The 21247-nt window shown below is 44.3% G+C and overlaps 1 protein-coding gene across 2 annotated transcripts in view; it reads left to right on the top strand.

Annotated features, from left to right (window-relative positions):
* The window catches only part of LOC129827448 (arf-GAP with Rho-GAP domain, ANK repeat and PH domain-containing protein 3-like), a 54585-nt gene continuing 33338 nt past the window's right edge, over positions 1–21247 (top strand). For both annotated transcript variants that reach the window (XM_055888306.1, XM_055888305.1), the window contains exons 1-5: positions 1–134; positions 18437–19638; positions 19750–19787; positions 20749–20831; positions 21101–21174. In XM_055888306.1, coding sequence (XP_055744281.1) covers positions 18518–19638; positions 19750–19787; positions 20749–20831; positions 21101–21174 — 1316 coding nt within the window. In that variant the 5' untranslated portion in view covers positions 1–134; positions 18437–18517. The remainder of the gene's footprint in view (positions 135–18436; positions 19639–19749; positions 19788–20748; positions 20832–21100; positions 21175–21247) is intronic.

Raw genomic sequence — 21247 nt, 5'->3', positions numbered from 1 at the left:
TGCCGACAAGGACAGGGCTTCCCCTGCTGCTTAAGTCCGGAGCGGTCCCCGTGACAACTGAAAAACCCGAAGGATTCAAGTATTTAGAGGTTGCATTGAGATAACAACCTCCGCACATCGAAACACAGCAAAAGGTAAAACATGATTATTATAATATTTAGACGAATAGATTCCAACGTTCCAGTGGATCATCTGTAGCTCGCGCTGTGTATCAGCGACATCAGGAGATTTGATGGAGCGCACTTCTTCAATACTATAGGCCTAATATTGCCTTTTTCACAGTAACCGGGTGAATAAATTAAGAGAATTTCATTATATTTTACTTGTAGAGTTGTGTGTTGGCCCGACCGCAGAATAATTAATTCGATTCTGTACAATGATGTATATTACATTTAAAATATATATATATATATATTACCATGTTTAAAGAGTAGCCAATCTTATAACACCGCATGGGCTTGGAATGTGAGCCTATTGTAACATTTCACCCATTATACTATCACCTGTCTGTTTTGCTGTAAACTATGGTTTTACAGACACCCCACCCCGTTGTAGATTTGCTAGGGGCACATCCCACCCTCCTCTTCGCATTGAGTGGGGTTTGGGGTCTTGGAAATCTGTCTGTTGTAGCGTTTCACATCTGAAACCTGATTTGAATCAAGAGCAGCCTTGAACACATCTTCAGTAAGTTATGCGTTAGATAGTGCAGCACCAGAGGACAGGGAAACATATTAACACGTTTTTAAAAATAATCACTGGAATTTCTCATTTTAAAATGCTTCCCGATTTTAGCTCTGTTTTTTTAGGATTGTGGAGAGTGAGATTATTCATTTACATGAAACGGCTGAATGTTATGTTGTTCGGTGTCGGTGTCGGTGCCACTTGCAGCAAGGCCCAGATGATAGGTCCTCTACAGTCCTACTGTATAAAGTGTCTCAGTGTTTGGTCATTAGATGTTTTGTGTGATACACAACGTTACACTGTCCAGAAACATTGACCTTCAGAGGCCTCTCTTTCTGTCTATAGATGAAGACCACAGACATCGTTATCTGTGAGCCTCCTTTTAGGTTTTTATATGTGACGCAGTATTAAAGTAGCATAGATTTGTAACAGAGTTTCACATGTAATTCACACTACGGATCAACAATGTACTACTGTAGCTCCAATTACGTTTAGTATTCAACATGTTTCCAACCCCAGAATTGACTTAAAACCACCTGAGTTCATGTTAAATTCACTTTGCTTTTCTGTCTAAAATCCAAATGAAACATAGACAGCCTATTTACTTGTGTTGTGTTTCAGTGATGTCAGGTGCATTGTGTTAAGCGACCATAATGTTTTTACAGTGATTTATAATAACACCATGTTGCTGGGATTATACCCTCATTTTGAGGATCATTTCACCAACTCATTTGGGAAGGATACACAGACAGACAGTAAAGAAAAGTACAGTAAAGTTTCATTACAGTAGAGCACACTAAAGTACAGTATAATGTATTGTACTGAACATATCTACTTTACTGTAGTGTCCTGAACATATGTACTTTACTGTACTGTAGTGTCCTGAACATATGTACTTTACTGTACTGAACATATGTACTTTACTGTACTGTAGTGTCCTGAACATATGTACTTTACTGTACTGAACATATGTACTTTACTGTACTGTAGTGTCCTGAACATATGTACTTTACTGTACTGAACATATGTACTTTACTGTACTGTAGTGTCCTGAACATATGTACTTTACTGTACTGAACATATGTACTTTACTGTACTGTAGTGTCCTGAACATATGTACTTTACTGATCTCCACTTTTAATGTCCAAACTTGTGAAACATCGATGTCTATGATTGGTTCAGATTTGGTCTGGTCCGGACCAGTCAAATGTGTTCTTGTTAGGGGGCGGAGCTCATTAGAATAATAGTCAGTGTGTAGAATAATACCCAAATATGCAAAATAAGGATATTGCATATTTCTATCTTTGTGTACTTTATTCAGGATATGTCACCCTGAAGATAATCATATTCATAATTATGCATTTCTGTATAATACAGATCAGGGACCCATGATGTAATTCTGTTACCGTAATTCCATTACCGGATGTAAAATCCACTTCACTTACTGTAGTTCAACAACAAAAATATCTCTATATATTTTTTAACTCGAGGTGTCATGTCATAGCTGACACCCCATTGTTTCTGCAGACATCTTTGAATCTTAATTCGGAGAAGTTATTTAAGAGTTTTTGGAAAACGTGGTCACAAAAAAACTGAGGGAGATTTTACTGTAATTCTGTTACCAAACATTGCATCTGCACTGTTCTTCTAGAATGTTTTTGTGACGTTTGTGTAAATTATTCTAAGTAGTCTTTGTGTATAAATGTTGAAATCAATATTTTCTTGGTTTGGCATACACTACCGTTCAAAATTTTGGGGTCATTTAGAAATTACCTTGTTTTTGAAAGAACCCCCCCCCCCCCCCCATTTAAAATAACATCAAATTGGTCAGAAATACAGTGTAGACATTTTTAATGTTATAAATTACTTTTGTAGCTGGCAATGTCAGATTTTTTAAATGGAATATCTACATAGGTGTACAGAGGCCCATTTATCAGCAACCATCACTCCTTGGTTCCAATGGCAAGTTGTGTTAGCTAATCCAAGTTTATAATTTTAAAAGGATAATTGATCATTAGAAAACCCTTTTGCAATTATGTTAGCACAGCTCAAAACTGTTGTACTAATTTAAAGAAGCAATAAAACTGGCCTTCTTTAGACTAGTTGAGTATCTGGAGCATCAGCATTTGAAGGTTCGATTACAGGCTCAAAATGGCCAGAAACAAAGACCTTTCTTCTGAAACTCGTCAGTCTATTCTTGTTCTGAGAAATGAAGGCTATTCCATGTGAGAAATTGCCAAGAAACTAAAGATATTGTACAACGCTGTGTACTACTCCCTTCACAGAACAGCGCAAACTGGCCCTAACCAGAATAGAAAGAGGAGTGGGATGCCCCGGTGCACAACTGAGCAAGAGGACAAGTACATTAATGTCTAGTTTGAGAAACAGACGCATCACAAATCCTCAACTGGCAGCTTCATTAAATAGTACCAGCAAAACACCAGTCTCAACGTCAACAGTGAAGAGGCGACGCCGGGATGCTGGCCTTCTAGGGGCAGAGTTTCAAAGAAAAAGTCAAATGTCAGACTAGCCAATAAATAGAAAAGATTAAGATGGGCAAAAAAACAGACACTGGACAGAGGAAGATTGGAAAAAAAGTGTTATGGACCGACGAATATGAGTTTGAGGTGTTTGGATCACAAAGAAGAACATTCGTGAGACGCAGAAAAAATGAAAAGATGCTGGAGGAGTGCTTGATGCCATCTGTCAAGTATGGTGGAGGCAATGTGATGGTCTGGGGGTGCTTTGGTGGTGGTATAGTGGGAGATTTGTACAGGGTAAAAGGGATCTTGAAGAAGGAAGGCTATCACTCTTTTTTGCAACACCATACTATACCCTGTGGACGGCGCTTAATTGGAGCCAATTTCCTCCTACAACAGGACAAAGACCCAAAGCACAGCTCCAAACTATGCAAGAACTATTTAGGGAAGAAGCAGTCAGCTGGTATTCTGTCTATAATGGAGTGGCCAGCACAGTCACCGGATCTCAACCCTATTGAGCTGTTGTGGGAGCAGCTTGACCGTATGGTACATAAGAAGTGACCATCAAAAGTACATTAGATTATGGGTGTCAAAGTCATCCTGCCCTGTGGGGGCACATTCTAATAATTAGAGGGAGAGAACAGGGGGATTTTTAGATCTTTGGACTGATTGTCATGTATCCTCAACATCATTATCCTAAAGATCAAATGAATGATTGTCATGTATCCACTGTATGTACTATATAGTACGCTTGGTGTATGGGGGTCTGCGTCTGAAAGGGATACTTAGGCCTGTCCTAACAAAGGATAAGGTCATCCAGGTGTACAGATCTATGTCTCGTACTGCCGTCTCTCCTCCTTCGTAGAGGGACAGGGAGGACACAGATTAACTCTTGATTTATGTAACTCTGTAATGACTTTCTGGCAGTTCCTCTGTTTTTTTTTTTACTTCTCTAAGTGGTGTTCGGATCATGTGTGGGCGTGTACAGAAGATGCTCCTTTCACACTGTCTGAATGTTGTTTCTCCCAAAGAAGAGGGACAGTGTGTGCTTGACTAAAACACTCTCAGTCCGAGAGAGAGAGAGAGAGAGAGAAGCACAAAATGGGACTGCCTGTACTGTCATCCAGGCAGCGTGGCGGCCATAGCTAGCCTAGCGCAGAACAATGACATAATGTGTCTCACAATAGTGCTTCACTGTTATTTATATATACAGCCTACCCAGAACCCGCCCAGCCAGCATCCTGTATGTATTCCAGAGGCCTGCGTGGGTTCTCCCTCCGTTTAGCAAATCATTTTTGATTTGACCACTTGTCCGCTTCCGCTAATTGTTTGACTTGAAGAACCAGTGGAGAGTTGAAGTTGGGGACATTACGTATCTGGAAGATCATATTTTGAATGGGTGACTTCCAGATTAATTTACATATTGTATCTTTCATAATGTTGTTGAGTCCCTTTCCATGTAACTTCCTGTTTACCTAGGGGGATGTCATCATGTAGACTAACTGTTAAGGGCTGTAGTACTGATGTTGTTGTTGTTGTTTACATTCAGACCAGTGAATCAATTACATCCTCCTCAGTCTGTTATTTTTGCCTCACCCACACTGCACTGAGACATGCTTGATTTTGCAAAACATTACTTAGTGGTAACATAATGAATTGAAGTCCATTTTTTTTTAAACATTTAAAAAAAAATAGACTTCTGCCAATCTCTCTGTAATGTAAGTGTTGTCAGGGACTGGATTTGAGGTCAGAACTCATGGTGTCTATCTGTTAACAAGTAACAACAAATGAACCCAGTGAGTCTCACAGTTCATTTGTTCAGATGCTTTTATGTAAAGCAATTACAGTTGTACGCGCTAATGTCAGACAGAGACACCAACAAGCTCTGAGAAACGATTGTTTATAGTACACAGACTCAGAGTCCTAAACAGGACAACTTGCAATAGAATATTAGTTGTATATTTTGCAAACTTAAAGTAACCACATGAAACTACTGTAAACAGGGAAGGACGAACGGTCAAGACCACGTCATGCAGACAGAAGGTCTCATTAATAAGACCGTTTTGTAGCTGCATGTTGTCTTGGGTGAAACGTTATGAGGTCTGTAACAATGAAAGAGGGAAGGAAGTTTACATTCGTGTGAATGACCAAAGACGCTAGCCATCTGTCACTGTGTAATATGAGAAGCGGATTCATTGCATAATGCGTGGTGAGTTTGTACTATATTTTAAAGCCACGCTCTGTGAAATGTGTCACCAGAAAAACGTAAACAGTGATTATGTTTGTTTTGAATGACATAATTTCTTGATAAAGCTCATGTGAAATAGTGGGAGGCCATTTTGTTTAGTTTTTCTCTCTCCCTCTTTCAGTATAGTGGCCTGACAAATTGATTTTATGGGAAATGAAAATAATTCAGCTGTCACAGTTTAGTGTCACGCTAACCTCCTAGCCCATGACATTACACCCAAATCCAGATAGCTGATGTTCTGAAAGAGCTGCAAAATCTGGACCCCTACAAATCAGCTGGGCTAGACAATCTGGACCCTCTCTTTCTAAAATTGTCCGCCGCAATTGTTGCAACCCCTATTAATAGTCTGTTCAACCTCTCTTTCATATCGTCTGAGATTCCCAAAGATTGGAAAGCTGCCACGGTCATCCCCGTCTTCAAAGGGGGAGACACTCTAGACCCAAACTGCTACAGACCTATATCCTACCCTGTCTTTCTAAGGTCTTCAAAAGCCAAGTTAACAAACAGATTACCGGCCATTTCGAATCCCACCGTACCTTCTCCGCTATGCAATCTGGTTTCAGAGCTGGTCACGGGTGCACCTCTGCCACGCTCAAGGTACTAAACGACATCATAACCGCCATCGATAAAAGACATTACTGTGCAGCCGTCTTCATCGACCTGGCCAAGGCTTTCGACTCTGTCAATCACCGCATTCTTATTGGCAGACTGAACAGCCTTGGTTTCTCAAATGACTGCCTCGCCTGGTTCACCAACTACTTCTCAGAGTTCAATGTGTCAAATCAGAGGGCCTGTTGTCCGGACCTCTGGCAGTCTCTATGGGGGTGCTACAGGGTTCAATTCTTGGGCCGTCTCTTTTCTCTGTATACATCAATGATGTCGCTCTTGCTGCTGGTGATTCTTTGATCCACCTTTACGCAGACGACACCATTCTGTATACTTCTGGCCCTTCTTTGGACACTCTATTAACAAACCTCCAGACGAACTTCAATGCCATACAACACTCCTTCCGTGGCCTCCAACTGCTCTAAATGCGAGCAAAACTAAATGCATGCTCTTAAACCGAGCACTGCCCGCACCTGCCCACCTGTCTAGCATCACTAACCTGTACGGTTCTGTCCTAGAATATGTGGACAACTACAACTACAATACCTAGGTGTCTGGTTAGACTGTAAACTCTCCTTCCAGACTCACATTAAGCATCTCCAATCCAAAATTAAATCTAGAATCGGCTTCCTATTTCGCAACAAAGCCTTCTTCACTCATGCTGTCAAACATACCCTCGTAAAACTGACTATCCTACTGATCCTCGACTTCAGCGATGTCATTTACAAAATAGCCTCCAACACTCTACTCAGCAAATTGGATGTAGTCTATCACAGTGCCATCCGTTTTGTCACCAAAGCCCCATATACTACCCACCACTACAACCTGTATGCTCTCGTTGGCTGGCCCTCGCTACATATCCGTCGCCAAACCCACTGGCTCCAGGTCATCTATACGTCTTTGCTAGGTAAAGCCCCGCCTTATCTCAGCTCACTGGTCACCAGAGCAGCACCCACCCGTTGCACGCCCTCCAGCAGGTATATTTTACTGGTCATCCCCAAAGCCAACTCCTCTTTTGGCTGCCTTTCCTTCCAGTTCTCTGCTGCCAGTGACTGGAACGAATTGCAAAAATCACTGAAGCTGGAGACATATCTCCCTCACTAACTTAAAGCATCAGCTGTCAGAACAGGTTACCGATCATTGCACCTCAACTACCTCATCCCCATATTGTTATTTATTTTTTTGCTCCTTTGCACACCAGTATCTCTACTTGCACATCTATCACTCCAGTGTTAATGCTAAATTGTAATTATTTCGCCACTATGGCCTATTTATTGCCTTACCTCCTTAATCTTACTACATTTGTACACACTGTATATAGACTTTTCTATTGTATTATTGACTGTATGTTTGTTTATCCCATGTGTAACTCTGTTTGTGCCGCACTGCTTTGCTCTATCTTGGCCAGGTCGCAGTTGTAAATGAGAACTTGTTCTCAACTGGCCTACCTGGTTAAATAAAGGTGAAATATATATATTTTTGTCTTCAGTTTAGGGTCATCCTACCACCACTCCTAGCCCACGACACTCCACCGTCTTCACACTATCATGCGGACCTAAACCAAACAATGCTGGCTCAGATATTTTATTTTCACTCAGAACAGCTTGGTTTGGTTCGGCTCAGTAGTGTGAAAAGTCCTCAACACTCGACTCTTGCCTCTCCTCTCTTCTAGTGTCACAAGGCTTTGTTTATGGCCAAAGGAATTGTTTAGGGAGAGGAATGGGTGGAAGAGGAAAGCGATGAAGTTGGGTGAAGGGTGTGGTGCCTTTATAAAAGTTTTTTTTTTTTCTTCAGTGTTTAAGGGATAGCTGTATCCTGTGTTTTCTGTAGTTCTGACATAGCCCAGATCTCTAGCCCAGATAAAGACTATGGTTAGGGGAGAAGAGGAGAGAGATTACAGGACCCGCAGTATGCCGGGCCCGCAGTATAGGTAACAGTTCACATGTTATTTGAAACTGAGTAGCCGCTGTCAACACTCCCTGTGAAAAATATCTGGTGATGGAACAAAATGCTAAATCAGGTTTTTGGAGTCACCGCTCATGGTGATCCTTCATGATCTCAGTGATGACTTCAGATCTCTCCTCTCCTGCTGAAGAACACCAGTCTGAGAATGTCCATTTACCTCTGAGTGGTTTCATCTACAGTACCAGTCAAAAGTTTGGACTATTTTCTACTATTTTTTACATTGTACAATAATAGTGAAGACATCAAAACTATGAAATAACACATATGAATCATGTAGTAACCAAAAAAGTGTTAAACAAATCAAAATTATATTTTATATTCTTCAAAGTAGCCACTGTTTGCCTTGATGACAGCTTTGCACACTCTCGGCATTCTCTCAACCAACTTCACCTGGAATGCTTTTCCAACAGTCTTGAAGGAGTTCCCACATGCTGAGCACTTGTTGGCTGTTTTTCCTTCACACTGCGGTCCAACTCATCCCAAACCATCTCAGTTGGTTTGAGGTCGGGTGATTGTGGAGGCCAGGTCATCTGATGCAGCACTCCATCACTCTCCTTCTTGGTCAAATAGCACTTACACAGCCTGGAGGTGTGTTTTGGGTCATTGTCCTGTTAGAAAAACAAATGATGGTCCCACTAAGCCCAAACCAGATGGGATGACGTATCTCTGCAGAATGCTGTGGTAGCCATGCTGTTTAAGTGTGAGTTAAATAAATCCCTGACAGTGTCACCAGCAAGGACAATCACACCTCCTCCTCCATGCTTCCCGGTGGGAACCATGCATGCAGAGATCATCCGTTCACCTACTCTGCATCTCACAAAGACACGGCGGTTCGAGCCAAAAATCTCACATTTGGACTCATCAGACCAAAGGACAGATTTCCACCGGTCTAATGTCCATCTCTCGTGTTTCTTTGCCCAAGAAAGTCTCTTTTTCTTACTGATGTCCTTTACTAGTGGTTTCTTTTCAGCAATTTGACCATGAAGGCCTGATTCACGCAGTCTCCTCTGAACAGTTGATGTCGAGATGTGTCTGTTACTTGAACGCGGTGAAACATTTATTTGGGCAGAAATTTCTGAGGCTGGTAATTCTAAGGAACGTGTCCTCTGCAGCAGAGGTAACTCTGGGTCTTCCTTTCCTGTGGTGGTCCTCATGAGAGCCAGTTTCATCATAGCACTTGATGGTTTTTGTGACTGCACTTGAAGAAACTTTCAAAGTTCTTGAAATGATCAGATTGACTGACCTTCAAGTCTTAAAGTAATGATGGAATGTCTCTTTCTCTTTCATTAGTTGAGCTGTTCTTGCCATAATATGGACTTGATCTTTTACCAAATAGGGCTATACCACCCCTGCCTTGTCACAACACAACTGATAGGCTCAAACGACATAAAAAGGAAAGAAATTCCACAAATTAACTTTTAACAAGGTACACCTGTTAATTTAAATGATTTCCAGGTGACTACCTCATGAAGCTGGTTGAGAGAATGTCAAGAGTGTGCAAAGCTGTCATCAAGGCAAAGGGTGGTTACTTTGAAGAATCTCAAATATGAAATATATTTTGATTTGTTTTAACCCTTTTTTGGGGGTTACTACATGATTCCATATGTGTTATTTCATAGTTTTGATGTCTTCACTATTGTTGTACAATGTAGAAAATAGTTTTTAAAAAAATGAAGAGATACCCTTGAATGAGTAGGTGTGTCCAAACTTTTGACTGGTACTGTAATTCTTCAACTCTTCTCCGGCCATCACCACGTTGGCCTTGCATGGAGGGGACTAGGAAGGAGTGTTGTGAAGTAATAAACTACATGTGGTTCAACTACTAATTAAGATGAATGTAGCAGTAGCTTGGTGGTAGTGGAACTAAAATGTAAATCTTGGTAGTGTTTTGAGTAGTTCATTAAATTGTTACCATGTAGTGGTGTAGTTAACTACTGGAACTACACAACTTTTTTTTTTTAGCAGAAAGAAAATGAAATATGAGTGAAGTAGGCAAGAATTTACTTTATTTGTCTATTATTTGCCCAATTCTCACTTAAAACAGTTTTTCTGCTTAATAGGCCAAGTTACACATTCTGTTAACATCTGACTACAGACTGATCTGTTCTTGCAATTTGTAGTCTATGACATTTTAGATGTTATATTTTTTCACAAAGTAGTTTGGATGTAGTGAACTACTGTTTCAAAGTAACTTTAGTTCTGTTTCTTTAGTGTAGCTGAACTTCTTCCAGTGTGAAGTAATTGGTAGCTTGGTAAACTAGATTATAAGACTGGTAGGAAGTCATACAAACACTGAGGAAGACAAGACAAAACCTTTGTGTATTGTGCTGTTTCACCCTGAAAATCCCTCATTGGTCTTGTGTAGAGAGAGGAGAACACACCATTGGTCTTGTGTAGAGAGAGGAGAACACACCATTGGTCTTGTGTAGAGAGAGGAGAACACACCATTGGTCTTGTGTAGAGGGAGGAGAACACACCATTGGTCTTGTGTAGAGGGAGGAGAACACACCATTGGTCTTGTGTAGAGGGAGGAGAACACACCATTGGTCTTGTGTAGAGGGAGGAGAACACACCATTGGTCTTGTGTAGAGGGAGGAGAACACACCATTGGTCTTGTGTAGAGAGAGGAGAACACACCATTGGTCTTGTGTAGAGGGAGGAGAACACACCATTGGTCGTGTGTAGAGGGAGGAGAACACACCATTGGTCTTGTTTAGAGAGAGGAGAACACACCATTGGTCTTGTGTAGAGAGAGGAGAACACACCATTGGTCTTGTGTAGAGAGAGGAGAACACACCATTGGTCTTGTGTAGAGAGAGGAGAACACCATTGGTCCTATGTAGAGGGAGGAGAGCACCATTGGTCTTGTGTAGAGGGAGGAGAACACACCATTGGTCTTGTGTAGAGGGAGGAGAACACACCATTGGACCTGTGTAGAGAGAGGAGAACATGCCATTGGTCTTGTGTAGAGGGAGGAGAACACAACATTGGTCTTGTGTAGAGGGAGGAGAACACACCATTGGTCTTGTGTAGAGGGAGGAGAACACACCATTGGTCCTGTGTAGAGAGAGGAGAACATGCCATTGGTCTTGTGTAGAGGGAGGAGAACACAACATTGGTCCTGTGTAGAGGGAGGAGAACACGCCATTGGTCCTGTGTAGAGGGAGGAGAACACACCATAGGTCCTGTGTAGAGGGAGGAGAACACACCATTGGTCCTGTGTAGAGGGAGGAGAACACACCATTGGTCTTGTGTAGAGGGAGGAGAACACACCATTGGACCTGTGTAGAGAGAGGAGAACATGCCATTGGTCTTGTGTAGAGGGAGGAGAACACAACATTGGTCTTGTGTAGAGGGAGGAGAACACACCATTGGTCTTGTGTAGAGGGAGGAGAACACCATTGGATCTGTGTAGAGGGAGGAGAACACACCATTGGTCTTGTTTAGAGAGAGGAGAACACACCATTGGTCCTGTGTAGAGGGAGGAGAACACCATTGGATCTGTGTAGAGGGAGGAGAACATGCCATTGGTCTTGTGTAGAGGGAGGAGAACATGCCATTGGTCTTGTGTAGAGGGAGGAGAACACAACATTGGTCCTGTGTAGAGGGAGGAGAACACGCTCACTTCATTGCTCATTTCTGAAGACCAACATCCTGTATTTATTAGGAATCCCCATTTATTTCTTGTCAAGGCAGCAGCTACTCTTCCTGGGTTTTATTATAGATCCCCATTAGTTCCTGCCAAGGCAGCAGCTACTCTTCCTGGGGGTTTATTATGGATCCCCATTAGTTCCTGTCAAGACAGCAGCTACTCTTCTTGGGTTTTATTATAGATCCCCATTAGTTCCTGCCAAGGCAGCAGCTACTCTTCCTGGGGGTTTATTATGGATCCCCATTAGTTCCTGTCAAGACAGCAGCTACTCTTCCTGGGTTTTATTATAGATCCCCATTAGTTCCTGCCAAGGCAGCAGCTACTCTTCCTGGGGTTTATTATGGATCCCCATTAGTTCCTGTCAAGACAGCAGCTACTCTTCCTGGGTTTTATTATAGATCCCCATTAGTTCCTGCCAAGGCAGCAGCTACTCTTCCTGGGGGTTTATTATGGATCCCCATTAGTTCCTGCCAAGGCAGCAGCTACTCTTCCTGGGGGTTTATTATAGATCCCCATTAGTTCCTGTCAAGACAGCAGCTACTCTTCCTGGGTTTTATTATAGATCCCCATTAGTTCCTGCCAAGGCAGCAGCTACTCTTCCTGGGGGTTTATTATGGATCCCCATTAGTTCCTGCCAAGGCAGCAGCTACTCTTCCTGGGGTTTATTATGGATCCCCATTAGTTCCTGCCAAGACAGCAGCTACTCTTCCTGGGGTTTATTATGGATCCCCATTAGTTCCTGCCAAGGCAGCAGCTCCTCTTCCTGGGGTGTATTATGGATCCCCATTAGTTCCTGCCAAGGTAGCAGCTACTCTTCCTGGGGTTTATTATGGATCCCCATTAGTTCCTGCCAAGGCAGCAGCTACTCTTCCTGGGGTTTATTATGGATCCCCATTAGTTCCTGCCAAGGCAGCAGCTACTCTTCCTGGGGTTTATTATGGATCCCCATTAGTTCCTGCCAAGGCAGCAGCTCCTCTTCCTGGGGTTTATTATGGATCCCCATTAGTTCCTGCCAAGGCAGCAGCTACTCTTCCTGGGGTTTATTATGGATCCCCATTAGTTCCTGCCAAGGCAGCAGCTCCTCTTCCTGGGGTTTATTATGGATCCCCATTAGTTCCTGTCAAGACAGCAGCTACTCTTCCTGGGGTTTATTATGGATCCCCATTAGTTCCTGCCAAGACAGCAGCTACTCTTCCTGGGGTTTATTATGGATCCCCATTAGTTCCTGCCAAGGCAGCAGCTCCTCTTCCTGGGGTGTATTATGGATCCCCATTAGTTCCTGCCAAGGCAGCAGCTACTCTTCCTGGGGTTTATTATGGATCCCCATTAGTTCCTGCCAAGGCAGCAGCTACTCTTCCTGGGGTTTATTATGGATCCCCATTAGTTCCTGCCAAGGCAGCAGCTACTCTTCCTGGGGTTTATTATGGATCCCCATTAGTTCCTGCCAAGGCAGCAGCTCCTCTTCCTGGGGTTTATTATGGATCCCCATTAGTTCCTGCCAAGGCAGCAGCTACTCTTCCTGGGCTTTATTATGGATCCCCATTAGTTCCTGCCAAGGCAGCAGCTCCTCTTCCTGGGGTTTATTATGGATCCCCATTAGTTCCTGCCAAGGCAGCAGCTACTCTTCCTGGGGTTTATTATGGATCCCCATTAGTTCCTGCCAAGGCAGCAGCTACTCTTCCTGGGGTTTATTATGGATCCCCATTAGTTCCTGCCAAGGCAGCAGCTACTCTTCCTGGGGTTTATTATGGATCCCCATTAGTTCCTGCCAAGGCAGCAGCTACTCTTCCTGGGGTTTATTATGGATCCCCATTAGTTCCTGCCAAGGCAGCAGCTACTCTTCCTGGGGGTTTATTATAGATCCCCATTAGTTCCTGTCAAGACAGCAGCTACTCTTCCTGGGTTTTATTATAGATCCCCATTAGTTCCTGCCAAGGCAGCAGCTACTCTTCCTGGGGTTTATTATGGATCCCCATTAGTTCCTGTCAAGACAGCAGCTACTCTTCCTGGGGTTTATTATGGATCCCCATTAGTTCCTGCCAAGACAGCAGCTACTCTTCCTGGGGTTTATTATGGATCCCCATTAGTTCCTGCCAAGGCAGCAGCTCCTCTTCCTGGGGTGTATTATGGATCCCCATTAGTTCCTGCCAAGGCAGCAGCTACTCTTCCTGGGGTTTATTATGGATCCCCATTAGTTCCTGCCAAGGCAGCAGCTACTCTTCCTGGGGTTTATTATGGATCCCCATTAGTTCCTGCCAAGGCAGCAGCTCCTCTTCCTGGGGTTTATTATGGATCCCCATTAGTTCCTGCCAAGGCAGCAGCTACTCTTCCTGGGGTTTATTATGGATCCCCATTAGTTCCTGCCAAGGCAGCAGCTCCTCTTCCTGGGGTTTATTATGGATCCCCATTAGTTCCTGCCAAGGCAGCAGCTACTCTTCCTGGGGTTTATTATGGATCCCCATTAGTTCCTGCCAAGGCAGCAGCTACTCTTCCTGGGGTTTATTATGGATCCCCATTAGTTCCTGCCAAGGCAGCAGCTACTCTTCCTGGGGTTTATTATGGATCCCCATTAGTTCCTGCCAAGGCAGCAGCTACTCTTCCTGGGGTTTATTATGGATCCCCATTAGTTCCTGCCAAGGCAGCAGCTACTCTTCCTGGGTTCCAGCAAAATGAAGGCAGTTTATACAATTTTAAAAACATTTCAATACATTCACAACACACTGTGTGCCCTCAAGGCCCCTACTGCACCACTACCACATATCTACAGTACTAAATCCATGTGTACATGTGTGTGTGTGTGTGTGTCTCTTCACAGTCCCCGCTGTTTCATAAGGTGTATTTTTTATCTGTTTTTTTTTTAAATAAATGTTTAAAAATCTAATCTTACAACTTGCATCAGTTACTTGATGTGGAATAGAGTTCTATGTAGTACTGTGGTGCCTCCCCACAGTCTGTTGTGGACTTGGGGAGTGTAAAGAGACCTCTTGTGGCATGTCTTGTGGGGTGTGCATGGGTGTCCTAGCTGTGCGCCAGCAGCTCAAACAGACGGAGCAGTCAGCACATCTCTTCCTCTGTTATGACTTGCATTCAGCAACCAAAGCAGAAGTTGTAGTCTTGGTGTTACGTTGGTATGTCACACATCCTTTTTCTTTTGTTGTTGGTAGTTTTAATGTGGTACAGTAGTTTAATCAGGTGAAATTGATAGATGCATCTACTGTATGTTAATAATGCTGTCAGGGTTGCCCACTTCAGTTCTGAAACAGACAGCATTTTGCCGTTCCATCCCGGGGCCAGGTATTCATCAGAATGCCTTCTGCAGTGGGACATGAGATGGGAGCGACAATATCCTCTCACCCATCTCCCGCCCTCCCTCAGTTCACACGTTATCAGTCCTCTTCATATGCTTCCTGCCTTTCTGCGCTCAGCACCAGACCTGGGTTCAAGTACTATTTTTTTTATTTTTTAATAATTTGAAATACTTCATCTGTGCTTTATTGAGATTGACTGGCTAAATGGACCAGGAAAACAGTCCCAAAACTGTAAACTCTGTCCATCTGGTTCTCGAAGCAGGCGAGAGAAAATGCTCGACGTAGTTAAAAGATTTCAAATACTATTTGAACCCAGGTTTGGTCTCAGCACACAACCGGAGTCCTGTGTTTCTCTGTGTGTATCAGTGGGCTGGAGGCAAAGGTTAACCTACAGACTGGAGACAGAGGAAGAGAAGGATGTGACTCAGACCTCTTTCAGCAGCTCTCCTCCCATTCCCCTGCTGCCTTCCTACAGGCTGAGGACTAGTTCTCATTCCTTACTGTTCAAGGGTTAGATAGCACCCTTTTTCACACTATTGTGTCAACCCAAACCTGACTGTGTGCGTAACATGGCCAGTCGAGTACAGCTCTGCTCGTGCACGGCTTGGCTCAGTAGTGTGTAAAATGATACGAGTATGCCTGCCATCGGACTGTACTCTACTTGTTAAAATAGAACGTACACTTTAGTTGAAAGAGTTCCTACAGCCAACTGTAGCTCTGTAGGAAGACGTTACATTCTGATCTGGTGTCCATAACTAATTGAATAAGGATCTGTCTTAATCTGTCCAAGGCCTCATTAAAATACAATTGTCTGTCCTAAACTGTGTGTGACGTGTTGTGCTGTGTGCCTCCCCCTCACGAGGCTGGCAAACTTCCCCAGTCAGCCTTGAGATTCTCTTTTAGTTCTGACTGGGTTCTCAAGCTGAGTCACCCACAGCGACACCCACTTCAAACCTAGGTTCAAATACTATTTTAAATCATCGCAAATACTTTATCTGTGCTTGATTGAGCATGTTTAGCGTAATAAACCAATAGAATAGTCCCATAACTGCAAAACTTGCCCGTCTGGCACTCGAGGCAGGCTAGAGCAAACGGTCAAGGGTATTTGAACGATTTCAAATACTATTTGAAACCAGGTCTAACACACACGCCAGCCAGGGAAAAGTAGACATTAAAACTTAACGCATTCCAAGCTTTTTCAGGACGTGTTTCTATCGAGGCTTTCATAGAGCCGTGCCCCCAACCCTGACATACCTCTCCCTAGCTGCAGGCTGTTGCATCCCTGGAGACTCTTTATTTCTCCATTCATTTGTACAACTTATTATTGAATTCATGTTGAATAAGTACACACTTGAAATGGTGCCTTGTCGTGAAATTAAATGGTACACACCTTCAGTAGAATTCAGAATTCATCAAATAATTGCAGTTTTCACATTTGTTACCTCATTCGATTTTCTCTCATGTCTCTGTGTTCTGTCTATTACCCTCTTGCATGCTTCTTCCTTCACTGGTCTGATGGTGTCGTATTCCCCTGCTTCTCCCTTCACTGGTCTGATGGTGTCGTATCCCCCTGCTTCTCCCTTCACTGGTCTGATGGTGTCGTATCCCCCTGCTTCTTCCTTCACTGGTCTGATGGTGTCGTATCCCCCTGCTTCTCCCTTCACTGGTCTGATGGTGTCGTATCCCCCTGCTTCTTCCTTCACTGGTCTGATGGTGTCGTATTCCCCTGCTTCTCCCTTCACTGGTCTGATGGTGTCGTATTCCCCTGCTTCTCCCTTCACTGGTCTGATGGTGTCGTATCCCCCTGCTTCTTCCTTCACTGGTCTGATGGTGTCGTATCCCCCTGCTTCTCCCTTCACTGGTCTGATGGTGTCGTATCCCCCTGCTTCTCCCTTCACTGGTCTGATGGTGTCGTATCCCCCTGCTTCTCCCTTCACTGGTCTGATGGTGTCGTATTCCCCTGCTTCTCCCTTCACTGGTCTGATGGTGTCGTATCCCCCTGCTTCTCCCTTCACTGGTCTGATGGTGTCGTATTCCCCTGCTTCTCCCTTCACTGGTCTGATGGTGTCGTATTCCCCTGCTTCTCCCTTCACTGGTCTGATGGTGTCGTATCCCCCTGCTTCTCCCTTCACTGGTCTGATGGTGTCGTATCCCCCTGCTTCTCCCTTCACTGGTCTGATGGTGTCGTATTCCCCTGCTTCTCCCTTCACTGGTCTGATGGTGTCGTATTCCCCTGCTTCTCCCTTCACTGGTCTGATGGTGTCGTATCCCCCTGCTTCTCCCTTCACTGGTCTGATGGTGTCGTATTCCCCTGCTTCCTTCCCTGCCTGCTTTCTCTCCTCAGACCTGCTAACTTTTTACAGGCCCGTCTTCAACTGAACAATCAAGTGCATTTGTGTGTTCAATGACATCAGACTTTGTTCTGTGAATCTGTGATTTTGAATGGGCTGGCTGGAAAATGGCTGGTGACCTGCTGTGGAAAGGTCATAGTGATTCCATTTCAGCCATTTAAGTCCAGTAGAAACAGCTCTGTTTCATGATGACTGTTTTTATTAACCATTTCTGTCAGCTATTAGTGGGGGGGGGGGGGGGGGGGGGGGGGTTCTGCTTACCCAATTTGTAAGTCGCCCAATTTGTAAGTCGTCTGCTAAATGACTTAAATGTAAATGTAAGTGGTCATACATGTGTCAATGAACCAAATGTGGTCAATATAGCCGCATACACTCATATATATATATATATACACACACACACACACACACACACACACACACACACACACACACACACACACACACACTCTGCTGGATGTTTACATGCTATTTATAGCAGTTCAGTTATATGTTTACTGTGTTACTCTTCATGTTACATGTTCAGTGTTGTTAGGTTATGAACAAACTGAGTAAAAACTCAAACGGACAACTAGAAACAGCTCAAACCAAACCACTGGGTCATACAGCTGCAAAGACAAAAGACATGATGACACAAGCGCATGTATTTATACCCTCTACTGGGCGGAGTCAACTCCTTTACACATCTAGACAACCAATACTTCTCTGTTGCTAGGTAGGAATTGAGTTGGGGCCTGCCTGTTACTGTAACCGTTGTGGGCGTGGACTGTATGTGTGGGAGAGTACTACAGTAGGAGAGACATTGTGGTGGGCCTCTCTGGCCCCCCTCCCCAGAGGTTTCTTCTCACTTCATCTGTTGATTTGACCTCGAGACGCACTCCTCCCCAGTTCTGCAGCTGTCCTGCCGTATCAGAGACTAACAATTTCCTTTCACCTCTCTCCTCAGAAACATGGAGCAGAATATGAAGCTTCTGCTCACCGTAATTTTCCATATTCCTAGTTCCCATCTACCCTTCATTGACCCCAACACGTGCATTCCTTTTACATGTAAAGTAATTAATGACTTCAGAACAATGGACCAGATGGAACAGTAACTCAACATGAATTATATTATTATCTAGTTCTTAATAATGTGTTAATTTCAGATGGAGTGGAGTCTCCCTGTGTAGGTCCATGATGGCTGTCGTCTTGACCACAGCAGCTGAAGGCCCCCTCCAAGCCCATGTATGTACGTTGTTATGGCAACAGTAGATGGAAACACGGACGTTGAGACCCTGTTGGCTGCGATCCACCTGGAGCGATACCTGAAGACCTTCCGCCAGTCTGGCTTCCTCTTGGCCAGGGACCTCAGCCACCTAGACAATGGAGCTCTTATCCAGCTGGGTGTAACTGCCACCGGGCACAGGAAGAGAATTCTGAGACTGGTCCAGCACATTCAGAGGGCTACCAATCCGAATCAGTCGACATCAGAGCCCTTGGAGCCCTTATTGGACCGTTGTCAGTCTGAGTCTGACATTAATTCCACACCCATCCAATCAGGAGGGCCGAGGTCTGACCAAGGGGGCGGAACCGGGGCCATTCCGTTTGAAGCGTTCCGGAATAGTTCTGTTCCTAACATTCCATCCATGTTGATGAACTCCGGGTCAGAACAGCAGCAGCAGTACAATGGGAACGTTGTCATAAAACCGGTTCCAAAACCTAGAACGGTGTTTTACAGACACAAAACAGAACCCGCTCGGTTTCTATCCTGTCCCATACCACCGACACCACCAGATCCCCTGGTTCTAACCCTAACCAGGAAACCATCTCAGGAATCTCTCTGTTTCACCATATTGGAAGGTTTGGCTTCAGGTGAATTTAACACTGACACAGTGATGGTGGGGCCTACCCCTACCCATAACCCTATCCCTAACCCTGCCCCTAACCCTAACCCTAACCCTGCTCCTAACCCTACCCCTACCCTGAGACACAGCCTAAGCCTGAGAGAGAGGAGGCTGAGTAACTCCTCAGACTCTGGAGGTCCCCAGCCCCCTGTTCCCCCTCGGCTGAACCGAGGTACCCCTCCAGCCATGTTTAGGGGACCTACATCCACACCACCATCATCTGGTGGAAGGACTGAACAAAACCAGGACCAGTGGACGACAACCCCACCTCCCTCATCCTCCTATGATAACACTGGATTCCCCTCTCTGGCCACTTCCCCTCCTGGCTCCCCGATGGAGATGGTCTCCAATGAGATCTACTGTGGCACTTCACCTGGCACGGCAGCTAGTAGAGGACGGATTCCCTGCAACGCTCCTCAAACACCACCACGGCCAGAGATCCACACCACTCCTGAAAGAATTAGGTAGGTCAACGTCTGACTTTAATATCATATACCTATATAGTAGAAATATAGGCCTACGTCGAAAGAGAGTATTGTTTTGTGTATCTAATGTTTTGTTTTGTGTGTCTGCAGCACTTTAAGTAACAACTCTTGTGAATCGTCCCACGGAGGTAAGTCTACACATCACTTTCTGAAAGTAACCTTACAGATGGTTTAGTTAGACCTTATAACTGTGTACCCTTTAGCCCTATAAATGACCCTTGACCTGTTTTTAAATCAAGGTCATTCAAGAAATTGTTAACACTTCGCATCGCTCAAACTTTACTTTTCGCTTACACTATAGAATCTAGTTAAAATGATTTATAGCAGGTTGAAAAAGAGCATGGTGGTCTCCAATAGAGGTGCAGATATAACTGTCAAGGTGTCCCGGTAAGAGGACGGAAATGATCAGTAGGAGACAGGGATACAAGTCACACTTTTATGGCCACACACACAAGACTGGCACACACACACACACACATTGCAAACAGGAAGTGGACTAGGTGGAAGTGTTTTAGTGGTTTTGTTGGTCAGTGGTGTCCTAACTCTAGGGTGTGTTGGGAGAGTCCAGGGCTGCAGGACAAATGGTCCATGGGTTGTGACCCAGCTGTTGATGTGCCTGACAGAGGTTTATGCTCCTCACTCTGCCACTGCTTGCTGAAAACTGAGCACTAGGCTGAACTGTGCTTTTATACTTGTTCCGGTCCCACCTGCCTATTGGACAGATGCCCTGAGGAGATGCCGGTGGGCAGGGTCAAAGGTGGTGAATGGGCGGTCAAATGTCCCAATCAGAGGTCACTGTGTGTAGCATGTAATTGGAGCGCTCCAGAGGTGTAAACAGAGGAGCCTGTAAACAATTGAGACCAATCCCCCGCCTCTGCAGGGTCAGGGGGTCAGGCAGAGTTGGGGGGCAGGTAGGCTACTTGTTTCCATAGTTACAGAGGGGTGTGAGTTAGTGTTCAGGAGAGGGACTGTACTGGTTTTCTGCACAACACTGTTTTCTATACTATAAGCATGTATGAACTTTTTTATTTTTACAGTATCTTATAACAAAGCTTATAATATGCCATGTCATTTCTTCCTCCACCGCAGTCTCCATGGAGGACCCAGAGGAGGAGATCAGTCCCTACTGTGAAACCGTCTTCCAGACCAGACGACCACTGCAGCACTCTGAGGTGAGACTGGGACTCTTGAGGATGCGTACCAAATGGCACCCTATTCCCTATGTAGTGCACTACTTTAGACCAGAACCCTATAGGCTTTCCAGGAAACATCAAATGGTGTCTGAAATGGCACTATGGGCCCTAGTAGTGCACCATATAGAGAATGGGGGGCCATTTGGGACCTGGATCATCAGGTTACAGGAACCCATCAGAGTTATATTGTGTTTGTGGTCACTTTGGCTCTCCTGACATTGATGAATGTGTTATCCATGTTCTCAAAGGCGGAAAGGACCAACAGTGAAGGAAAGACAGGAATGACAAGAGCAGAGGAAGAGAAGCACGGAGAGGATCATGGGTAAGATTATTGTGTCTAGAGGAGTGGATAATGCTACTGGCTTGCCAATAAAACATATTCTCACACAACTCTG

The sequence above is a fragment of the Salvelinus fontinalis genome, chromosome 29, assembly GCF_029448725.1.
Source record: "Salvelinus fontinalis isolate EN_2023a chromosome 29, ASM2944872v1, whole genome shotgun sequence".
Lineage (NCBI taxonomy): Eukaryota > Metazoa > Chordata > Actinopteri > Salmoniformes > Salmonidae > Salvelinus > Salvelinus fontinalis.
Note: the sequence above shows the minus strand (reverse complement) of the source record. Positions and strands in the feature narration are given on the sequence as shown.